At 38.0% G+C, this 26,232-nt stretch overlaps 1 protein-coding gene across 1 annotated transcript; it reads right to left on the reverse strand.

Moving 5' to 3' along the window:
• Positions 1-4,657: 4,657 nt before the first annotated feature.
• Positions 4,658-5,182, reverse strand: LOC145796149 (uncharacterized). Its single transcript, XM_082881175.1, has one exon. It carries the CDS (start codon positions 5,180-5,182, stop codon positions 4,658-4,660), a length of 525 nt encoding a protein of 174 aa, XP_082737301.1.
• Positions 5,183-26,232: the final 21,050 nt, after the last annotated feature.

Raw genomic sequence — 26,232 nt, forward strand, 5'->3', positions numbered from 1 at the left:
ACAAATCAAGAGCTGCCCCCTGCCCAAACTCTGACTCGGCGGTCTAGCTGAAGAAGAAGCAGCTTTCTGACCCCCACCCTTCTGCGGGCAAACAGAAACCTTGTGACCCAGCTGGCCACACTTGTAACAAGTGAATTCTCCCTGACTGCCTCTCCCCGAGCCTACACTAGGCACTGGAAAGGTCGATCTAGAGACTGCACCCTGAGACTGCTGAGGGTTAGAACCCCTCTGCCTCCTGCCATCACTCTGATTATCCTGGCTCCTCTTGGAGCCTCTCTGACCCTCATCCTCCTCCTGCATCATAAGCTCCATATGAGCTGCAGCATCTACCAGGTGTCTATACTCTCGAATATAAGACCCACCAACTCTCAACTTGAGGCTCCGCCTCAACTTCCGCTCAAACTCATAGCAACGGCGTTCCTCAGACGCCACCAGTTCAGGTGCAAACCTAGACAAACTGGTAAAAGAGCCTCAAACTCGGCCACTGACAAGCCTTGCTGATTAAGCCGGCTAAACTGATCCCTCAGCTTCTCCCTAGCTGCTGCAGATAAAAACCTCTCCTGAAAAGCATTCACAAACGCCTCCCAAGTACCACCAACACGAGCTTTCTCGTACTTCCACCATTGACCCGCATCTCCCTTCAGTTGAAAGGATGCCAAGGTCACTTTCAGTGCTCCGTCCTCGATGCCAAGCATCTCAAACGTCTTCATTGTCTGTTCGAGCCATTCATCTGCCTTAAGCGGTTCTTTAGGATCCCCGATAAACTCGTCCGGATTACACCGGAAGAACTCCCTCTTCAAGAAGGAAGGCCCTGTCTCAGCTGCCTGATTCCCAGCTCTAAGAATACCCAAAGCTCCTGCTATCTCTCTGGCCAAGGCACCCATAGCCTGCTGACCCACTGGCTCGGCCACATTGGCCTGCCCAACTCCCTCCTGCACTGCCGGAATCTCACCCTGTAACGGTACTTCCTGCCTCGCAGGTCTACCACGCCTAGCACCTCTTCCTCGTCCTGACATCCTAATAAAGGCAACACAGAACGTTAGCACATTCATAGGTGTGCCGAAACTAATCACTCACGTCCTAATGCATGGACAAGTGTAATTCATTCCACATAAGCACATAAACACATAAGCACTTACGAATTTCATTTCCGGATAATGATAGTCCCAAGACGTTACTAGAGTTCCGGTTAGAAATAGCATTGATCAAGTGCCTTTCCAACAAGACTCCCAGAAACTCAAGGATCCAATCAACATCCTAGAAATTAAATCTCATACCCACATAGTCACATAAGCATGTTATCACTTAAGCACATAGCATATGATATCACATCTAAGTCTCTATCAAGCGAGACAAACCCATTGTGATCCTAATCACTTCCCACGTACCCAAAGTATTCGAACCCGGTACGCTCTGATACCAAGTTGTAACGCCCTCAAAATAATAACAATAAACCCACCAGATAAGACATGCATTTACATTTAAACTAACCACATTCCTTTCACTCATTAGAATTCTATTACATAAGTATTACATGTTAACCTCATAACAAAATGCCCTACGGGCTTACAGCTTTCCAAGTTAACACTTGGTTACAACAAAGAGTTCTAACTCGTTTACACATTAAGCCCTTGGCTTGAAATTACATGTATTAAATCAAAGTGAAACGACAAAACTATGCCCGCCACAAGCCTCCCAGCTATGTCCTTGGAGGTGGCATGCTTCCTGCACCTGAAAATGATATTCCCATATAGGGTGAGCCACAGCCCAGTAGAAATACACTAAACCAACCATGGACAATGACTAAAACATTAGCAATTGATAGTTGGTCAACACTTATACAGTCACATAAATAACATATTTATGTCAACGACTTACAAGTCCCAATTACTTTTCATTTTCCTTTTAACAACAGATAAGCACACTAGCTCTATCATCATTTCCACAGATATGTATAAAAACTATATCTCACATTCAGATAAGCATAAAAGCTATATCCACATTCTCAACAGATATGTATATCAATAATATCCACAGATAAGCATACAAGCTGTATCCACACTCTACAACAGATATGTATATCAACAATATCCACAGATAAGCATACAAGCTGTATCCACACTTCACTTCACAAAGATAAGCATATGAGCTCTATCTTCACTTCTCTAGACAAGCATATGAGCTCTGTCTACGGAGTACATCCCCTATCTCCTCCAAATACCTATCCGGTTTAGAGGTCCATCCCCTATCTTCCCCTAAACCGCGGAGTACATCCCCTATCTCCTCCTCTACACATAACGTATATAAACACATTGGTTCTATATACAATCACACAATACACACAATTAATGTATTCTATCAACCGTCAAGTTCCATGACACATTCCATTGATTAGTTTTCGTTTACCTAATCATCATGCATTGACTACAACAATCTCGACTATCCTCCACCGATAGCCCAAAGCAGTTATTTCTAAAACGGAAAATAAATGCACAAATGGATATTCAATCAACATTTCATTTCCTCATTTCTCACCAATTAATTATCCCAATTAATTAAACAATGTAATTAGGCCATTTTCCATAATTACTATTTCAACCCTTAGGTCCCATTTTCATCAATGATTCAACAATCATTCTATTTTTCTATGCCAAACATGCATCTAGGTTTATTATGAATAAAACCCCAACTTTTGTAAAAATACACAAAAGCCCCAAACTTTCACAAATTTACCAAACCAAGCCCAACATCTCAAAATACCAAAATTTAAAGACAAAACCCATAGAGAGGAGTAGGTTATCCCTACCTCAAATTCGGAGCTCCAAGGGAGAAGACTACAAAACCCAACGTGCTCCAAAACCCGAGATTTTCAGATTAAAATGAAGCCCTCGACGATCAACAACTTTTTTGTAAAGGCCAAAGGTGAGTAAATCACTCCTACTAGATCAAAACCTAGAGAGAAGGTAGTATCTAGAGAGAAAGACTCAACAATGGTGTTTTGGAAAAGTAAGAGAGAGAAGAGAAAGTGAAAAAGTGATTTGAAAAGTCACAATTTCGGGACTTAAACCCAGTCTTCCGCTCGAGCGTAAAACACCCCGCTCGAGCGGCCACTCACAGACTTCCGCTCGAGCGGCCAACCTCCCGCTCGAGCGCAGAATGCACTCGCCCAGCACTTTTGCAGAACCAGGCCTCCGCTCGAGCTCCCAATCCCTACGCTCGAGCTCACAACACTGCACAACAAGATACTGGATGGATGTAATCTACGCTCGAGCGCCAACACCTCCGCTCGAGCGTACAGGCCAAAAAATCTGGGCAACTAGTTTTGGTTTCTAAACTCAACCAACCTGTAACAAACCCGCTCAACACATCCTATAACTCAAATACAAAGTAAGAAAGGATGTAAACAAGATAATAAACAACTACCAACATCCACGAACACATGTCCGGATCACTATACAACAAGGGTAAACCCGGGATCGCTATATACATTAAGCAAAATAATACCGTTAATGCCCAAGAAAACATCATTTTCGTTCTAAACTCATTCTCCAAGCATTATTCAACTATGACATCCTATTTTGATCAAAAGCCCTAAAATGTAATTCCTTTGTTTTCTTTAAAAATGCTCTTTTGGTTGCAGACCCATAAAAATTTCAAAACCGATCGAGTCGAAATCCGTTTTTGTTCAAATTTAAAATATAGCTCTTTCATAACCTTACAAACATATTCAAAGTTTACACTTTTGCAATTTGGGCATCAACTCTTTATTTTTCTCAAATTTTCTCTTTTAAACAAATAAATCACAAAATTTTCAAAAATTCTAATTAAATTATATGCAACTTTAAGCTCCATATAATCAAATAAAAATGCATAAAGAAGTGTAGGAAAAATCCCTACCTCAATCCATGAAGCTTTCAATTTTTTTGGCAACATAAATTAAATCTGTTCGGAGCCAAACGACGCCTTTTCTACCCTCTACGTTTTGATCCAAAACACTAGGGGTCAAAAATGACAAAAACTAGATCAAACACTAGATCAAACCCATGAAAAACAAACTTGGAATCCCTTTTTTCTTCTTTCCTCACGGCAAGAACTCCAAGAACTCCCAAAAGTAAGTAAAAAAAATCTATTCGGTCACTTTTATAGATATTTCTCTTCTTTTTTTATTAACTAAACAAATATTTAACCATAATATACACCTATATATATATATATATGTATCAATTAAAATACATTTCAACATATTTAATGATAAAAGTAAATATAATATTTTCTCACCACAAAATTATATTTCGTTTAATGGTACACACCATAAATATTCACAACTTTTTTATGGTAATCAAATAATAATAATAATAAAACCACAACAATATTACATGGTTACTAACGGGTCACAACTCAATCAATTGAGTCCAAAATGAATGGTTTTTTAATAATTTAAAATAAATCCCCAACTGAGATTAAAATATAAATTCAATTTGATTCAACTCGTTACAACCTTCCCCTCTTAAAGAATTTCGTCTTCGAAATTTAATCTAGATAACCTCGTTGAATCAAAATCAATTATAACTGTAGAAACACAATCATGGCATGATAACACAAGCTTAACATATACAATGTGCATCCTAATATCAAAATAACATTTCTATTACAACTCTCAAACATCGATAAAAAGGTCTGGATACTTCTCACGGACTTCAGTCTCACGTTCCCAAGTTGTCTCATCAACCCCGTGGCGTCTCCACAACACTTTTACCAAGGGAATTGTTTTGCCACGCAAGACCTGATCCCGAGTGTCTAAGATCCTCACTGGTCTCTCTTCATAAGAGACATCCTTGTCCATCTCTAACTTAGTCCAATCTAACACGTGTGATGGATCGGGCTCATATTTTCGAAGCATAGAAATATGAAAAACATCGTGAACTCCAGATAGTGGTGGTGGCAAAGCTAACCAATATGCCACTTCCCCAATAAGCTCCAAATTCTCAAAAGGCCCAATAAAGCGTGGAGACAACTTCCCCCTCTTCCCAAACCTCGTCAAACCCCGCTTATGCGAGATTTTAAGAAATACATGATCCCCAACCTCAAAAGATAACGGCCTCCTCCTACGGTCGTCATAGTTCTTCTGACGGCTCTGAGCTGTAACCAACCTCTTACAGATAAGAACAATCTTCTCCGTCATTTCCCGAACTAACTCTGGGCCTATCATAGGTGCATCACCCACCTCGGCCCAACACACTGGGGATCTACACGGTCGGCCATACAAGGCCTCAAATGGTGCCATGCCAATACTCGATTGGAAACTGTTGTTGTAGTCAAACTCCACTAAAGGCAAGCGTTTCTCCTAAGACCCTTTAGTACGCTCTGATTGTGTGTCAATCTAGGGATGATAGGCGGTGCTAAAAGTCAACTTAGTGCCCAAGGCACTCTGTAGTCTCTGCCACAACCGAGCCGTAAAACGTGGATCTTTATTCGAGACAATAGTCACTGGAACCCCATGAAGTTGGACTATAACTCGAATATAAAGGTTGGCAAGATGATCTACGGAGTCACTCATGCGCATAGGTACAAAATGCGCTAACTTAGTCAGCCGATCCACAATCGCCCAAATGGCATCACTACCCTGTCGAGTCCTCGGAAGACCCACAACGAAGTCCATAGTGACATGCTCCCACTTCCACTCGGCTATAGGCAAGGGTTGCAACAAACTCATTGGCCTCTGGTGCTCAGCCTTCACTTGCTGACAAGTAAGGCATCTCGACACAAACAATGCTACATTTCTCTTCATCCCTTCTATGAAAACTAGCAGCTAAGATCATGGTACATTTTCGTACCTCCCAGATGCACTGCAAGGCGTGAGTGATGTAACTCATGGAGTACCTCCTCCCGGCAAGACTCTGGCACAAAAAGTCGGTCAACATATCTAATACTCGAATCAGAATGCACATTTAGACCCCTCTCCACCTTACCACTAGCAATATTCTCTCGGATGGTCTTAACCTCCGGATCACCCCTCTGCCCTCAATAACTCGGATCACTAGTGTAGGCTGTGCAACTATAGTAAACAAGGTAGCCAACTTAGCAGACTCGCCAAGATGCAAGTCAAACTCACTAATAGCACCCAACATCTCCCATTCCCGGACGGCAATACAAGCTGCACTACCAAAGGATTTCCGACTCAAAGCATTGGCCACAACATTGGCCTTCTTGGGATGATAGTGTAACTCGAAATCATCGTCCTCCATGATGAACTCCATCCACCTCCTCTGTCTCAGATTCAAATGCTTCTGAGAAAACAAGTACTTCAGACTCTTATGATTCGAGAACACCTCGAATCTCTCGCCATATAAATAATGCTTCCGGATCTTCAAGGCAAAGATCACCGCTGCTAACTCTAGATCATGAGTAGGGTAGTTCCTCTCGTGAATCTTTAACTGCCGTGAACTACAAGCAACTACCTTCCCCTCCTGCATGAAGGCACAGCCTAAACCTTCTTGAGATGTGTCACAATATACAGCATAACCCAAACCCCTTTTCGGGATAATCAAAATTGGAGCAGTAGTGAGTCTAATTTTCAACTCCTGAAATGACTTCTCACAAGTCTCACTCCACACAAATTTGATTCTCTTCCTCGTCAGTCTGGTCAATGGAGTGGCCAGACTAGAAAAGTCTTTCACAAAACGGTGATAATACCCGGCCAACCCCAAGAAACTCTAGATCTCAAAGGCGTTCTTGGGTTGTTCTTAATCTTGCATTGCCTCTATCTTGGAGAAATCCACAGTCACCCCTTCCCTAGATACCACATGGCCTAAGAACTTCACATCTTTCAACCAAAACTCACATTTCCCGAACTTAGCATATAACTGATGGACTCTAAGAAACTCCAACACAACCCACAAGTGTTCCTCGTGCTTCTCCTCAGAGGGTGAATAAATCAGAATGTCGTCAACAAAGACAACCACAAAACGATCAAGACACTCACGAAAAACCCAATTCACCAGGTCCTTAAACATGGCCGGTGCATTAGTTAATCCAAAAGGCATGACTAGGAACTCATAGTGGCCATACCGCGTACGAAATGCCGTCTTCGAGATGTCCTCCTCCCTCACCCTCAACTGGTGATAACCTGATCTTAAGTCTGTCTCTGAAAATCAATAAGACCTCTTCAACTGATCAAACAGATCATCTATACGGGGCAATGGGTACTTGTTCTTAACAGTCACCTGGTTCAGTTTTCGGTAATCAATACAAAGTCGTAATGTACCATCATTCTTTTTGGCAAAAAGGGCCGGTGCTCTCCAAGGCGAAGTACTAGGGCAGATAAAACCCTTGTCTAGCAATTCCTGGAGCTGAATTTTCAACTCACCCAACTCAGCAGGTGCAAACCTATACGGAGCCATGGAAATTGGTGTCGTGCCCTGCACTAGGTCAATAGAGAACTTAATCTCTCGGTGAGGTGGTAAACTAGAGAGATCCTCAGGAAAGACATCTGGGTACTCACAGACTACACTCGGCAACTCAACCTGAACTATATCACTCTCTGTCGCCAAGAATGCAGCAAGAAAGAGGCTAAGCTCGCCTCAACCATGCGGGTCACAAACCGACAACAATGCCTTATCAACCCGATATCCCAAGAAATAAAAGTAGTCACCGCTCGAGGTACACACAGTAACCCTCTGACGGTAACAGTCTATAGCAGCTAGATACGTAGACAACCAATCCATACCTAGTATAATATCAAAACTCAACATATTAAGCAAAAGAAAAGAAAATGGAAGTCGACGACCGACAACCTCTATATCACAATCCCGACATCCTTATTCTAACACAATCTCACCCCCAATCGGTGACTCTATGCAGAGTGGTAATGCTAACCGAGCCAACTTTAACCCCAATTCCGATGCAAATGCAGATGAGATAAAGGAATGTGATGCACCTGTGTCAATCAATACATTGGCAATAGAATTGCAGAACAAGAAGGTACCTCTCATAATCGAAGGTACTGGCACTAACTCTAGCGTAGTAACAGAATATACACGCTTAGTAGGTCTCTGATCCACCTGCTCCCCTCTCAGAGCATAAGTTGGATATACAGACTGAGCTGAAGAGGCTCCCGGAGTGGCCCTTGAGGCCTGTGCCGACTGTGTTGGCTGGTGACTCTGAGTCTACCTTGATCCAGATGCACCAGGTGTGCCACCCAACTGTGGACAGTACCTCCTCATGTGTCTTGCTTGTCCACACTAAAAGCAAGTCAAAGACTACCCCCTCCATTGACTCTGGCTTGGTGGGCGGATTGAAGACGAAGCAGATCGCTGTCCTCCCCCCTTCTGTTGGCAAAGAAAGGACTTGTGACCCAACTAGCCACACTTGAAACAAGAAAATCCTCCTTGGCCACCTCTTCCTGCCCCTGAACTCGGCACTAGAAAAGTGGACCTAGACTGTGCCCCATGAAACTGTTGGGGTGTAAAATCCATCTGCCTCTTACTGTCTCAGGCCTTACCCTGCATCTCCTGGCCTCTCTGCCTGAAACCCCTTATCTCATTCTCTCCAACTCCTAACTGGGTTTCCATATGTGCCGCTGCCTTAACAAGACGGTTGCAATTCCCTCGTCAATAGACCCACCTACATAGTAGGCAAGCTTATCTCTCAGTTGAGTCTCAAACTCGATTCAACGACGCTCCTCTGTTGCCACAAGCTTAGGAGCAAATCTGGACAAACTAGCAAAAGTGGCCTCAAACTCCGCCACCGGTGTGCCAAGTTGCTATTTGAGGTTCTTGAACTATTCTTTCAACCTCTCTCTGACAGTAGCAGACAGATACTTCTCCTGAAAGGCATTGACAAAGGCCTCCCAAGTCACCCCAATATGTCCTCGCGAATATTTCCACCACTGACCCGCTTCTCCTTTCCGCTAAAAGGATGCCAAGGTCACTTTCAGAGCGTCGTCCTCAATGTCTAGCATCTCGAATGTCTTAACTGCCTGCTCTAGCCAGTCAGCAGCCTTCAGTGGCTCCTTAGGATCTCCTACAAAAATATCCGGATTGGTCCGGAAGAACTCCCTTTTTAGCAGGAGTGGTCTTGTCTCTACAACTGGGGCAACTAGGGCAGTTGGGGCCTGTGCTAGGTTCTTAGCCCTTAGTATGTTCAATGCCCCTACTATCTCTCGCGCTAAAACACCCATGGCATGTTGCCTAACTGGCTTAGCCACATTTTCCTGCCCTGTCCCCTCCTCCTGCGCCGAAATCTTATCCGGTATTGGCATCTCGTGCCTCCTGGGCCTACCATTGCCCCTTTCGCGTCCTAACATCCTAATAAAGGTAACACTCGAAATTAGCACAATCACAATTGTGCCATAGCTAACTCACTTATGTCCTAGGGCAACAGACAACAATTAATTCATTCCACATAAGCACATAGTCACATAAGCACATACAGATTTTCTTTCTAGATAATGATTGTCCCATGACGTCGCTAGAGTTCCAATCAGAAATAACAGTGATCAAGTGCTCTTTTGACTGGACTTCTAGGAACTCACAGACCCAATCAACATCTCAGAAATCAAACCCCGTACCCATATAATCACATAAGCATGTTATCACATAGCACCTTATCATACAGATATCTCTATCAAGCGAGATAAACCCACTGTGGTACTAACCACTCCCCACGTACTCAAAGTATTCGAATCTAGTACGCTTTGATACCAAGTTGTAACGCCCCGAAAAATTAGGCAGGGTATATTTATTTATACAACAAACCCACCTCATAGACAAACATATATATATAGCTAACTATTCCATACATCCATTTCCATTGAATTCCAAATGCCAAATACATGCTGTTCACATCTTAATGCTCCAGTTCCAATCCCAAGCATGCATTTTACAACAAGTATAAAATGGAAGCCAAACAAATAATAAGTGCCCTACATGATTAGAAATTTATCCAAGAACATTCTTTGTTACACAAAATGAAATTTCAACTCAACACAAATATAACCCTGGGCTTACATTCAATAAATAACCATAAAACAAAAATGGAGCCTCAGCTCTGAGTCCTTCCAAGTTAGTGCCTTGGCGGAGGCATAGCACCTGTACCTGAAATGGTTTCCTTTATAGGGTGAGCCACAACCCAGTAGAGATATACTGCACAACATATGGACCATGACAACACTAAAGAGGAGTATGCTCATGCCATGCCCATGATAAAACAGTTTATCTCTCTTTTTATAAAGCATGCAATGCTGAGATGCAACAACAGATATAAGACCATTTACATTTTAAAAAATATCTGTTACATGAATATAGGCTTTGTGAATCTCTAGATGAGTGTCTGCAAGTAGGCCCTAATGCACTACCACTGTCATTTTTACCAGTAAACTGGAAGGCTTGACACTTAACTGTGTGGTTCTACACCCCCTATCCAGATTCACCAAGTATTCTTTTCGCAAACAGATACATTTCTAAACATTTCTTAAAAACAGATACTTTCCAATGTAATGCAATGTCCAATGCAACAAATAAGGAATGTGGTTCAACTTACCTAAGTCTCAGGCATTTCTGCAACAATCATGACTATCCTTTACCGATAGCCCAAAACAGATATTTCTAAACAGATATTTAAACAATTAAATTCCAAAAATTCTAATAAATACAATCTATCCTATATCTCATTAAATATGAACAGCTACACTAGTTTTCATATCACAATCACATCCGGTAACCTCTCAAGGTCCATTTTTAACTATGTCGGTTTTATTCCAACAGATACATTAAGCAAAATAATACCGTCAATGCCCAAGAAAATATCATTTTCTATCCAAACTCATTCTCTACGCATTATTCAACTATGACATCCTATTTTGATCAAAAGCTCCAAAACTTAAACGTAATTCCTTTGTTTTCTTTAAAAATGCTTTTTTGGTCGCAAACCGGTAAAAATTTCAAAACCGGTCGAATTTAAAACATAGCTCTTTCATAACCTTACAAACATATTCCAAGTTTACATTTTCGTAATTTGGGCATCAACTCTTTATTTTTCTCAAAATTTCTCTTTTAAGTAAATAAATCACAAATTTTTCAAAAATTCTAATTAAATTATATACAACTCTAAACTCCATATAATCAAGTAAAAGTGCATAAAGAAGTGTAGGAAAAAGCTCTACCTCAAGCCAAGAAGCTTTCAAATTTTTTGACAATAGAAATTAAATCTGTTTGGAGCCAAATGACGCGTTTTCTGCCCTCTCTGCCCTCTATGTTTTGATCCAAAGCACTAGGTGTCGAAAATGACTTACACTAGATCAAACCCATGAAAAACAAACTTGGAACCCCTTTTTTCTTCTTTCCTTACGGCAAGAACTCCCAAAAGTAAGTAAAAAAAAATCTATTTGGTCACTTTTATAGATGTTTCTCTTCTTTTTTTTTTTAAAGTAAACAAATATCTAACCATATATATATACACACCTATATATATATATATATATATCAATTAAAGTACATTTCAATATATTTAATGACAAAAGTAAATATAATATTTTCTTACCACAAAATATATTTCGTTTAATGATACACACCATAAATATTCACAACTTTTTTATGGTAATCAAATAATAATAATAATACCACAACAATATTATATGGTTACTAACGGGTTACGATTCAATCAATTGGGTCCAAAATGAATGGAGTTTAATAATTTAAAATAAATCCCCAACTGAGATTAAAGTATAAATTCAATCTGATTCAACTCGTTACATATATATACAAATGATTAATTTTATTAATACATAAATCATACTCCCATAACAAATGATCAATTTTATTCATAAGTAATTTTTTTTTAAATTAAAATATTATTTTATGAAATTGAATAGAATAAATCATTAGATATATGATAGAATTAAGTGTTATGATATGTATCATTTTTTGATTTGTTATATACTCAATGATGTCGACTCTAATTTTATTATCATATCATTTTGGATAAATTTATGAGTCTTTAATATTTCTTCCGAATTTATATAAAAAAATTATGGTGTAGTTTTTCTCAACAGATAAATATAAAACAAATACTAAGATAATTCTTCTATCTAAAAAAACTACTAAGATAAGTCACTGAACTAATAAACATATATAAGAAAATAGATATATATATATATATGTATGTATATATATATATACAAATATAAATTAATAATTTTTAATGATATGAAAAATATTTTTCAGTTAACTTTTTTTTTAATAAATATATCATTAAGTCAATTAGCAATTTTTATTGATATGAGAAATATTTTTCAATAAACAATTTTGATAATTTATTATTCCATAGAATTTTCTTCCCCTTGAATATTGTGTTAAATTACAATTTATAACAAACGATAGTTGTAATTTTTAGTATTATAGGACCGATTCATATTTTAAACAAACTTTATGGGTGTATTTGTAATTTGTTCAAAAATAAAAGATTTATTTTTCATAATTGATCAAGAATGTTTGCATACTTATGAAAAAACCTATTGCATAATTGACCAAGAATGTTTACATAATTATGAAAAAGCCTTCACTCAATGTATTGGCCACAAATAGTAAATTATTACAAATAAAAGGGCAAAAAAAAAAAAAAAAAAAGAAAAGAAAAAGACGCGCCATGAAGAAGAATGAGGTTCTTATATATATAGATATATACACTTCGGTTTAATTCATAGAGAAAATTGCACATCATTATAACATTGAAAAAATAATTACACTATAAATGAAATTTTTTTATAGTGTAATTTTAACACATAGGAGGGACGTCATGCATTAAGCATAAAAATGACTTGTGCCAGTACACAGGAAATTTATATTACTATAAAAATATAAATATTCTTTCACTCACTACAAGAATTTGCATTTTTGGCGACGAAATTTGGCGACTAAAAAAAATTTAGTCGCCAAAAATATCACTTTTGGCGACTAAAAAAAATATTAGTCGGCAATGGTTTAAGATGTAGCTACTAAAATTTTTTAGTCGAGAAATATTACTTATTGGTGACTAAATTTATTTTTAGTTGGCAAAAATGTTACTTTTGGCGACTAAAAAGTATATTAGTTGCTGTTTGTCTAAATTTTAGGCTACTAAATCCTTTTTAAGTCGTCGTATATTATTTGTTGCCAACAAAAGAAATATTAGTCATTAAAAAATGGCATATTTTATGGTTACTCTTTGGTGACCAAAAGATTTTGTCGGCAAATGTTACTTTTTTCCAACCAAAAGGAAAATTAGTCGCCAATAAGAGTTCATTTGCCGACTAAACAATAAAATTAGCCGCCAAGGTTCAAAGTTTTTAGAGCCAAAACAGTTTTTAGAGCGCCAAATACCAAATTCATTTTGCCCGTCCCTTTCTCTGTTACAGAAAACAACATTCAAATCTCTCACACACACAGACTGTCTTTCACCAAACCTCACTGAGAATCACCTCACTGCAGCCCACCATACGGAGGACATTGCCACAGCCACGGCCACCACCACTGCCACCGCTGCAAATCACCACCACCATAGCCACAGATCACAGGTTCTCTCTCTCTCTCTCTCTCTCTCTCTCTCTCTCTCTCTCTCTCTCTCTCGCGAGGGCACGCGTTTGCTCTCGGTTTTTCCATGTCTCTCTTTCTTTCGCTCCAGCTCTCTCGCTCACAGTCTCTCTCTGTCTATCTCTTTCTCTGTGTGTGTGTGTGTCTCTCTCTCTCTCTCCCTTCCTTTATTTCCCCCCTTTTTGATTCTTGCTTTAGGGTTTTATATGCTTGATTCAGTTAAATTTCATGTTGATTTCTAAAATGGGTATGGTTGAAGGACATTCTGCTCTGTTTCTCCCTTTTCTGATTGGTTGAAGGGCATTTTAGGGTTTCTAAAATGTGACTCCAAAGAGTTTATTAGAACCTAAGGAGAGTTAAATTTGAGACCTGTGCATATTTGTAAAATAGCATTCATTGATGATGATTCTACGTGCTACTCATTAATATACCTAAGAATTGCTATTGACAAATTTTTATTTTTTTATTGGTCAAACTGTGAAGGATATTGTGGTTGCTGATCTTGCTTCAACTCACCCTATAAGGTTGCGGCTGGCACTCAACTTCTCGGTTTTCTACTATGAGATTCTAAACGCATCAGAGAAAGCTTGTAGCATGGCTAAACAGGTTTGTTCCATTCCTTTCACAGGTAGAAATGCATGACTTGCTTTTTTATTAGTTCCAAAAGTATGTCCATGAATTGATGGCAGCCACTGTATGTCCATGTATATATTCACTTTACCTCCGTTATTAGGATCACCTATTCTTTATGTGCAACTGTCAAGGAGTGTTCATTATATAAGCTTCATAATTTGGTGGGTACATAAACATGTATTGGGCGTTTCAAAAAAACCTCAGCCATGAATGGACATTAACTCTCATGATGATGAAATGGAACCTTGTGATAATTTTGGTTAGTTTTAATTGTTTATTTCTAGACTTTTTTGAATCTTGTTAACTTTGTAAAAACCAATTGCAAATTTAAGTCGATGTCTGATTTGATAAATTATACGTTCTTAATTGATTATGTTGCATAGCACTTATGGAAGGGATGAAGAGTAAATTGCAATGAAATTCTTAATTTCAAGTGCAAATGTGGGTTTTCTAAAGAGCAAGTTATGTTTGGGCTAATGTTATAGTGGATTCATGAATTTGCCAGTGCAGACTCATGTTTTGTTGAATAATAGGGTTCATTTCCACTCTATTTAAGATATAATATATATAACTTCAAAAATCTGTGAACAGATGTACATTACAGATTCATAGCAGGTTTAAACTACCAATATAAAGTACATGTTCTGCAAATTATAAAGATTTAAGAAACAGTGGATTTAATGAAAGATTTTTTATGAAGTTTAGAAGAATGAAATTGCAACTATGAATACTTTGAGTATATTTGTGGCACATGTAGGATATGCGTTTAACTCGGTTTCAATTTGAGTATGGATGTGAGTTAATCAGCTCAATGGACTTAGAAGCCTACCGGACTTTTGAATAGGCTATAGGCCGCATCTGTGAAGTTCAGGTTGAAAAACTTATAGCTGACCTCAGCTTAGAGTTCGGATCCTCTAGAGTGATTTTTTCCTAGAATGATCTTAGAGTGATAGGGTTAGGGCTTAAGAGCTAGAAGGTGAAATGATTATTATACTCTCAACTTTTGTATAATTAAATCTCAGACATCCAAAATATCACTTTAAGATCACTCTAGGAAATATCACTCTAGAGGATCTGGACTCCTCAGCTTAAGTAGGGGTTGGGTTCAGCTATTGATCAACCTCTCCCAATCTGAATCTTTCCTCTTTATATTTGACCTTTTCCTCTTGTGGTGTATCTGGATGGCAAATGGACATTTTTTTTTAATACTAGCAGGATACTCAGCAATTGAATATGCATATAAATTTCTTTCAGCTATGGTTAACCAGGAAGTTTTCTGATCTGTTGATTTCTTTTCTAGATTTTATAGGAAAATATAGTCTTGTGGAAATTTCTTATTTTGTTTTATTTTCATACATACTCATGCCGATTTAGTGGGTGCTTTTCTTTTTAAATTGATTTATGATTTTTTTTGAGGAATTTTTATGATAATAAATCCTACGTCATATATCATGGGAACCTTCTCTTTAACAAAAAGTGCCCAGCCCCTACCTTTTCACTTCTAATTGTGTAGCAAATTGCTCAAGTTCCCACTTGACTATGGCTACTCTCTTTCCCCCACCTTGTATCTTGCATCTCTGTAGATTTCAACGTAGAATCTGGGCTCTGAGCATCTTTTGTAGATTTGAGTCATTTGCTTCACTTGTACTGCCTTTGATTGGCAGAAAAGTTTTGAAGCATCGAGTAAGTCTTGTCTACTTCTAACATGTGACGATAGTAATGGTGTTCTTCTGCTAGTCTGTTATGTGGTAACCATTTATTTAGGTTTTGGTCTAGTAACTATGTGTGGCCTTTGTTGACTTGTTAATAATTCTTGAAATTATACATACTAGTATACAAAGATGATTAGAATATATCTTTTATTAGTTTGTAGGAAAAAAACCATTTTGTATCAATTCTTTTTGTTTGATCACTAAACATGCATATTTTAAGTTCATTTATCACTAAACATGCTTGTTATCATTCCATGAAATGCAACTGTATAGCATTAGTCACGATGAACGAAGTTCCAACTTGCGTACTACACACTAAAATTACCTGCATAGTGGATTTTATGAGATGATGAGGGTAGGAGTATCATGTATCTTTGCACTATTTGTATTAATTTCGGTACATTTAGTCTTACTAAATGTACCGAAATTAATGCTTGTATTTTTTGTAAACTTTAGGAAAGGTTCGTGTAATTTATCCTTTTCTAAATGTATAGAGTATCATTGTCAGACATTATACTTGGATAAGGATATGAGTATGAGATATGTAGACAATATGTGTAATTAGACATTCACCTACAAACATACTTACCAATTCGAGTTAATCGTAAAACTATACAGAAAATAGGAATAAAATGCTTTATGGCATATTGTGCACACCATTCTATTGTAGAAAATAAATGAAATTTGTTGAGAAATAGGAATATTTTGTAATGTACTTGGATATCAGGTTAAATTAAAGGAATCGGATACCTAGAGACAAACCTATGTAGCTTTCTTTGTTAAAATTTATTCAAACAAGGGCGTTAAGGAGGCGGAAATGCAAAACGACCCCCGAACCAACATATGGATATCACAACTAGCTTCCCCATGACAAATAGGACCTGTAACAACAGACGAAATGTAATTAGCACGTGTAGGTTGGGAATTAGAGCCGAAAATGCCTTTAACTTAATCGAAAAAAGACATTAAGGGGACGAAAATGAAAAATAGCCCCCGAACCACTGTACGGATGTCACAACCAGCTTTTTCACGACAAATAGGACCTGTGACAACGAACAGAATGTAATTACCACGTGCAGATTGGGAGTTAGAGCCGAAAACGCTTTAAACTTAACCGAAAAAGGGCGTTAAGGGGGAAAAAATGCAAAATGCCCCCCGAACCACCGTACGGATGTCACAGCCAGCTTCCTCACAACAAATAGGACCTGTGACAATAGATGGAATGTAATTAGCACGTGTAGGTTGGGAGTTAGAGCCAAAAACGCCTTAAACTTAACCGAAAAAGGGCGTTTTGGGAGCAAAAATTCAAAACAGTTCCCAAACGACAGTGTGGCTTACACGGATAGCTTCTCCATGACAAATGAGACTTATGAGAACTGATGGAATGTAATTCAGACCCATAGGTTGGAAGTTAGAGCCAAATACGCGCTAAACTTAGTTGAAAAAGGGCGTTTTGGCGGTGAAAACTCAAAACAGCCCCTGAACCACCATGTGGCTCTCACGGACAGCTTTCCCTTGATAAATAGGACCTGTGACAACTGACAGAATGTAATTCGGACCCGTAAGTTAGGAGTTAGACCCGAAAATGCATTAAACTTAGTTTAAAAAGGGCATTCTGGGGGTGAAAATTCAAAACAGCCCCCAAACGACCATGTGGCTCGCACGGATAGCTTCACCATGACAAATAGGATTTGTGAGAACTGACAGAATGTAATTCGGACCCGTAGGTTGGGAGTTAAAGCCGAATACGCCCTAAACTTAGGCGAAAAAGGGCGTTTCGGGGGCGAAAACTCAAAACAGCCTCCAAACCACCTTGTGGCTCACACAGACAATTCCTCCATGACAAATAGGACTTGTGACAACTAACAAAACATAATCCGGATCCGTAGGTTGGGAGTTAGAGCCGAATACGCCCTAAACTTAGTCGAAAAAGGACTTTCCGGGGGCAAAAATTCATAACAGCCCCCGAACCACTGTGTGACTCACACAGACAGTTCCCCTATGATAAATAGGACTTGTGAGAACTGACAGAACATAATTTGAACCCGTAGGTTGGGAGTTAGTGCCGAATACGCCTTGAACTTTGTCGAAAAAGGGTGTTTCGGGGGCGAAAATTCAAAATAGCCCCCGAACAACCTTGTGGCTAGCACGGATAGCTTCGCCATGACAAATAGGACTTGTGAGAACTGACAGAACATAATTCAGACCCGTAGGTTGGGAGTTAGAGCTGAATACCCCCTAAACTTAATTCAGATGCTATATTAGTCCTTTTGGCATGGAAGAGGAGTGCTTGATATAAGTAACAGTCTTGCTTGTGAAGACCCATAAGGGTAATGCAAAGATTTTGCATTATATAATTTTCTTTTATAATTTCAAGTATGCCAATGCTATGTGGTCAATACAGATGATTATTTATTTATTTTTTTACAGATGATTTTTGGCATGTAATTGTAGATATTCCTTTTTTGTTCTTTCTTTCTCTAGGGTTTTATGAGATCGTATCTGGGGTGACAAATATCTGATCAAGGTATTCTGAAACTTTTTTCTCTTTTTTCCTTTGAAATCTTTGATCTTAAACCATATATATTGAATATGGCACTCTGTTCCTTGGGTATATTGTTGATGTTTGCCATGTTACTCTTTATATTTGTGAAAGCTTGTTTCTATATAATAAATCCAGGAAATGCTTATTGACTATTTGTAGATGGACCTTTTCCACCTTATTAGGCTTGGTGATCATCATACCATGATATCTCATCTAGTAATTTCACTGATCAGTACCAAATCATGGTTTTGTTTTTCAAGAGTAAGTTTTGAAACAGAGGCAATGTTTAGCATGGGTTCACTTACTCTTTTGCACTGAAGTAACGGGAAGAGCAGAATTTTACTGTCAATATATATATATATTGGAGATATAATTTTGATAAGTCAGTCAGGAGTTTGTTGGACCAATTGATGCTTTAACAACTTTGGCATAGGGTATATTGAATAACAGTTTTGATAAAATACAGCATCACTTATTCCTTATGTCATATATGAGCATGAAAATTTTAATTTTGGATGAAAATTGTAACCAATTTTTGCATCTCATCTTCATGTAAATTCATTATGAAGTTCTTGACATTCTTAAGTTTCAACAAATTTGACCAGTGACAAAGAAATGTGGATTTTGGTTTAGGTGTAAGCTTCTAAATTTTTGGTTGATTCATGGAAAATAAAAAATGTGTATTTCTGTTTCACCTATAAGAAAGAAATAATATTGGTGTTGGGCCTCCCATGTTTGTTGGAGTAATTTTGGATATTAATCACCACTATTCTGGTATTTATATGAGTGAGTTGCTGATGCCAGGGTGACAAATGATTTGTCAGCAATTTCATACAAATGATTTGTTAGCAATTTGTGTTTGGATCATAAACAACTGTTTGGTAGCATTTCAGTAGCATCCATTCTAAATGTTCAATTTCTTCTTTCACATTAAGCTTCCACTTTGGAACCTCATTCTATTTTGGTGGTTTATGAGACAAATTTTTTTTAAGAGATGTGGACATGTAAACATTGATACTTGTAAATGTATACTTCAGTATCCTTTCGGGAAAGCCTAATCATGTTGTTTGTTTGCTATTGCAGTTTTTCTTGACAAAGCACTGAAGGAACTGGAGGTTGTGTGACCTTGAGTTTTTGCTAGTTTGGGTGACCCTGAGTTTCTTGACAAAGAACTATGAATGATTTGTCTTTCACTTCCCTTTCAAATTCTAATGGTATTTTTTGCAGGCCGTTGATTTAGGTGAACCATACCATGCACTTCATTTACAATAACATGTTGTCTATTTGATCACAATAATTTGCAAAGTATAATATATCAGAATTATTAAATTTATAATTGTTATAATTTGAAATGTCAATTTTATTAAATAAGTGCTAATGGTTTTTTTTTTTAATAGATTGCTTTTGCGCCGGCTATTGTGGATATTTATTTTTGTGTACGAAGAGCATTTGTTCTGTATATGGAAGACATTTATTTTTGTACAATTCTTTGTTTTGGAAATCCATTGTTTTTGTATGTAATATTTAATTTAGATAGATTATACTTGGTTGGTGTTGATGTAGATTTATATGATAATAAAATGAGTAATATTATTTATAATGGATTTAGATGATAATTGATAGATGTATTATTCTGTATATTTACAGGTTATAGGTTGCATTGATAATGGACTGCATATAATTTACAAATTAATTAAAAATATTCAATTTATGCATTTTAAAAAAATTAATAAATAGCTTTTGGTGACTAAACATTTAGTAGCCAAAAAATAAAAAGAGAACTTCTTGGCTACTAAATAGTTAGTAGCCAAAAAACAAAAAAAGAAGTTTTTGGCGACTAAAAAATTAGTAGCCGAAAAGGAGTACCATGATTTTAGCGACCAAAAAATTGGTAGCTAAAAAGGAGTCATGTTTTTAGCGACTAAAGATTTTAGTCACTAAAATAAAAAAAAACACATTTATTGAAAACTTTGGCGACTAAAGAAAATTCGCCAATCTCTGACTTTCGGCGACTAAAGAAAATTCGTCGCCAATACCTTTCCTTTTGGCGACTAATTGTTTAGTAGCCAATTTATGACTTTCGGCGACTAAATATTTTTTAGTCGCCAATACCTTCCCCGACGATCTTTCCGCGACCAAGACGGCGACCAAACTATGTAGTTGGGAAAACGCTTCGGCGACTAAAAATTTGACTTTTGGCGACTAAAATTTTAGTCGCCAAAAGTGCAATTTCTTGTAGTGGCTATCTCACTGATTTACAATTTCTCGTAATTCATATGTTCAACCTATACGGAATATGGGGGTTTAAATTTTAGCTAGGATTGTGTGCTCCACATTTAGCTAGGATTGTTTGTCCCTTTTAACATTGAAATAAGAACAAAACACAATGTTCTGTTTGGTTTAGTTTTAAGGAATTGGCTTCCCTCCAGTCTGTGATTAGATTGGAAGGTACTGTTGGGCCTGTGGGGGCCTACCCCGGGTCTTGTTTCTATAATTCGAACCGTTTAATGTGTAGAACTTGTCTAATACTATATGCTTGTTAAAAATCACGTTGATCAAATATCGATAGCTACGAGATCAAATCAGTTTTGTATAAAAAAAAATGGACGGTGAAAAAATAAATAGTTGATAGAAATCTGACTCGATGAAATAGCTATCGATATCCGATCAATGTGATTTTTTTCAAGCATATAGTACTCGACGAGTTTTACACATTGAATGGTTCAGATTATCAAAACGGCACCCGGGATGAGCCCCCATGGGCCTAACATCACCCTCCAGTCTGATCACGGGCCGGAGGGAAGCCAAACCTAATTTTAAAATTATGATTTGAGTGTAGAGTTATGATTTAAGTGTGGAGTTGAGTTTTGAACAAAGAAATTTGTTTAGTTTTGAGTTTTGAAAGGTGTTCTTGAATTTTAAAAAGAGTTTTAAGTTGTATTTTGAAATTTTTTTAATTTATTTTTTTAAAATATTTAAAAATGTATAAGAAATTTTTATTTTTTTATTTTAAAAATATAATTTTTATTTAAATATTTTTATTTTATTTTGTAAATATTTAAAAAAAATTTAATATTTTAAACTCAAAACACAACTTCACACTCAAATTGTAATCAAACACATAACTCAAAACTAGGGGTGAGCAACGGTTTATACAATCCGCAAAAACCGCCCAACCCGCATACAAAGGGGTGGTTTCGCAAACACAATGCAGGTGGATGCGGTTTGAAATACGGCATGTTTGCGGGTTGCGGATTTAACCCACACCGGTAAGAACCCGCCCGCACTTTTTTATTTTTTATTTTTATCTTAACTATTGATTTCATTTCTATATCCTACCTAGATATTTTTGCCCAAAACAAAACACCCTTTATTCTTTGAACTTACTTTAGCATTACATTTGCTAATAGTATTATATCAACTAAAACTGAATAAATACTGATCATATTATTATTGTTACATAATTGAACCTGTCCCGGATGAAGTGTGATTTGGAATTTTAAATTCCTTAATGAATATGGAGTTCTAGTTTAGGATTTTGAAATATGTGCTTGTATTAGTTTATGATTTGATTTAAGATTTTGAATGATTTGTTTGTGTTACGAATTGATTTTGTCGTTCTTTTAATTTTATAAGTTTTAATTCATTAATTATTAATGTTGGAGCATTTTAGAAAATGGGGAGAAAATTGCCCAAAATAAATATTATAGCGATCCCGGTTTTCCCTTTCGTGCTTAACTGTAATCCGGATTCAATTTCGTAAGGGTGTTGCTGTCTTATCCTCTTTCTATCCCTTTCTCTTTGTGTTCGAGCTTTGGGTTGTGTTGGGCAAGTTGGGAATAAGTTGGTTGTGTTTTAAAACGTAAAATCTTTGCCCAGTTTTTGGTCCCTCCGCTCGAGCAGCGCTTTTGACGCTCGAGCGGGACTCTGTTGTTGCTTGTCCGCTCGAGCGGGGGTTTTGGCGCTCGAGCGGGGGAATCATCCATCCAGTATTTCGTCAGCAGTGGTATATGCTCGAGCAGGGGATTGGACGCTCGAGCGGGGGTATGTGTCTGACGCTCAAGCGGGCATCATGTCTGTAAAAGTTTTGGGAGCGTGCATCCGACGCTCGAGCGGGGGATTGGACGCTCGAGCGGGGATCTGTGAGTGATGCTCGAACGGGAATTTTGACGCTCGAGCGGGGCGACTTTTATATAAAGCCGAGATCCGACCTTTTTGTTCACTTTTCAACATCTTTTCTCTCTCCTACTTTTCCAAAAAGGTATTTTGAGAGCTCCCTCACTAAAACCCTAACTTCCCTCTTAGGATTGATCTAGTAGGAGTTGTTTTCTCACCTTGGGCCTTTACAAAAGTTGTGTTGATCGTCGAGGGCTATCTTTTAATCTGAAAATTTCGGGATTTGGAGCATTTTCGTTTCTTCGTCTCCTTCGTTGAGCCCCATCAGTCGAGGTAGGGATAACCTACTCCATCTTATGAGCTTTGTCTTCGAATCTTAGCATTTTGATATGTTGGGGGTTGTTGGGTAATTTTGAGAAAGTTTGGGCCTTTGTGTAATTTTACAAAAGTTGGGGTTTTAACTATATAAAGCCTAGATGCATGTTCGGCATGGAAAAAGTAAAATTAACGTTAAAACATTAATGAAAATGGAACCTAAGGGTTGTAATGTTAATTATGGAAAATACCCTAATTACATTGATTGATTAATTTGTATAATTAATTGTTGGGAATGAGGAATTGAATTGAGAATGTGGAAATTGAAAAGGGAAGGGGTTAAAGGGTGTAGTTGGATTATTTATCACTCATCTAGTTGAAATGTTGATTTAATATCCATTTGTGCATTTATTTTCTGTTTAGAAATAATTGCTTTGGGCTACCGGTGGAGGGTAGTGTTGATTTTTGTAGACAATGCATGATGATTAGGCAAACTAAAACTAATCAATCGGATGTGTCATAGAGTATGACTGTTGATAGAATACATTAACTTTATGTATTGAGTGATTGTGTATATGACCAATGTGTTTATATGCATTATGTGTAGACGGTTGGTAGAATACATTAATTTTATGTATTGATTGATTATGTATAGAACCTTTGTGTTTATATGCATTGTGTATAGAGGAGGAGATGGGGGATGTACTCCGCGGTTTAGGGGAAGATGGGGGATGTACCTCTAAACCGGATAGGATTGGGAGGAGATGGGGGATGAACTCCGTAGACACAGCTCATATGCTTGTCTAGTGAAGTGTAGATACAGCTCATATGCTTGTCTAGTGAAGTGTAGATACAGCTCATGTCACGCCCCCAAACCGCCCCTAGTAGTTTGGTGCCGTGATGGCCAGTAATCCGAGATTACCGAAGGCCGACTTACAAGAATCACACACAATCAGAGTATAAAATAGGGGCTTACAAGTGCGGAAGCAACGTATATACATACAGAATCTAAATAGTCCATGAGAGCCGTGCTTAAGTCCAATGAAATGAAATACATTTTTACAAGGTCTTACAACTTAGATACAATAAGGGAATGAGATACAAAATACATCTTGACCAAAAGGCTTCTCAAGCCGACATATACAAGTACACATGAAATATAGGCTAAGAAGCATAATCTTCAAGATGGTACAAAATGCTAATCCAAAACACGTCGGCAATGCACCCAAAAACACATCGGCTACACGTCTAGGCCTCATTGCCTTCTTGCTCATCACCTACATATATATAGAGAGGGTGAGCTTGGATACTCAGTGAGTGATATTAGAAATAAAGGTTTTGCATGATTGATATCCAAGATTTCCTTCAAAACAATACGTAGCATACTTTACAATCAAGGGGAAATCAAGTTCATTGCCGGCCTGTCAAGTTCTTTGGATGTTATTACATCTACTTAATACAAGGGGGTGATGACAATTCCAAGACAAGAGTGCAGTTGCATTATAGTCCCCTGCAGCTAAGGACTTTCAAGACAAGAGTGCAGTTGCATTATAGTCCCCTGCAGCTAAGGACTTTCAAGACAAGAGTGCAGTTGCATTATAGTCCCCTGCAGCTAAGGACTTTCAAGAAATGTCATCAAAACAAGATAGTGTTTAATATACAAGTAGGGATAGTCATTCATGCTAGATCAAGTACTTTTCAAAACGAGCAAAACGAAGCTTTAACAAAACGTTATAACATAGCTTTATTAGAAATACCACTCACATAGTTTCTTCAAACGTCGGGGTCGAGACAAGCCCAAATCCTACAAACACATGGCAAAGCCTATTGAATGCACCTTCAACAAGTTTCGTATGTACACAAATGGTTTCGGAAAACATGCTGGGCACCAACCAGGTCTAGGCCGAGGTTCCACACCTCCTTGCCGAGGTGTGTTCCCGAGGGCCACATGCAAGGAAAAGAGGTCGGGAAACTCTGGGTTTCCCTTTGCTGATGAACATGAAGAACATGAGTGTGAAAACATGGAAAATATGAACGTTCAATCATAATCTGTCATCACAAATCTGGGATTTTCGTGCTATGAGTTTGAAATCATGGACCTGGGTACCCGTACTTGGAATTCTTGCGGAAATAAACACAAAAACATGATTCTTTATGCAAGCTTTCGGATCAAAATAAGACTTTCTTGAAGAACACATGAATGCCACTTTCTCTTTCTAAAATCGAACTTCAAAACAATGCATGGCTTACAAATCATACCCGATCATGCAGTGCAATAACATGAACATAGAGAACATCATGAGCAGATCAAGAATCTAACCTTAGAACACGGATCTAACGGTTCGATCTCTAGGAATCAGGCTTGAAGATCTACTTCTTCACTCTAAAACTCCTTCTTCCTCCTAGAGTTTCTCTCTCTACAAGGCAAGGTTATGATACCAAATGATAGTTTTCTTTACCCGGTTCTGGGGTTAACCCTCTACTGAGACACGTGGCGGCGACTGGTTGGGTTCTTCCTGAAAAGGTGGCTGACAGACCAGACAAAGCATGGTGGAAGGGTGTTCAACAAGTAAAGCGGTATAGGCTCTCTGACGAGGCAATAACATCGGCTAATAACAAGGCGTATTTAACAAGCTACACGGAATGGCACTCCGGCAAGGGGTGACATCGGCTAACAAAAGGACTTCGGCAACTAAGGTGACAATGCCCCCGGCTAGGAAGGACAACACTTGACTAAGCTGTGCCACATCTTGGCCTAGATGCGCCACACCTCGGTCTAGGTCATACCACTCCAGGACGAGATCACTTGGGTGCAAGGTAACATCTCGGCTAATGTGTCAAGGCGAGGACGGAGGTCAACAAGGGGTTCCAAGATACTACTAGACTAAGGATGACCTCGGCTTGGAATAACATCGGCTAGCATAACTCAGGCAAGGCGTGACCTAAGTTTCACATCAAGGAAGGAACGAGACAAGTACACTACACTTAGACAAATCACAAGGCTTCAAAACAAGGCATGGATCACATTCGCTCAAGCGAAACAAATCACAAACATACACATGCAAGCTTAACAAGTCATAATCATACCGATGCTCATGAACATGATGAGGACATAAAATGTGGGTCCCTACAGCTCATATGCTTGTCTGTTGTAATATTGATATAGCTCATATGCTTATCTGTTGTAATATTGATATAGCTCATATGCTTATCTGTTGTAGTAGTGATATAGCTCATAAGCTTATCTGTTGAAAGGTTTGTTGATTTGATATAGCACTAAAATGTATATCATCATCATTTGTGAAGTATGGATGTAGTTTATGTGTTACTGATACAACACCAAAAT

Source organism: Camellia sinensis, chromosome 7 (assembly GCF_055761805.1).
Source record: "Camellia sinensis isolate YWXY chromosome 7, ASM5576180v1, whole genome shotgun sequence".
Taxonomy (NCBI): Eukaryota; Viridiplantae; Streptophyta; class Magnoliopsida; order Ericales; family Theaceae; genus Camellia; species Camellia sinensis.

Excerpts from the sequence above, each read along its gene's own strand:
- LOC145796149 (XM_082881175.1), bottom strand. The coding sequence starts at position 5,182 with ATGACGGAGAAGATTGTTCTTATCTGTAAGAGGTTGGTTACAGCTCAG.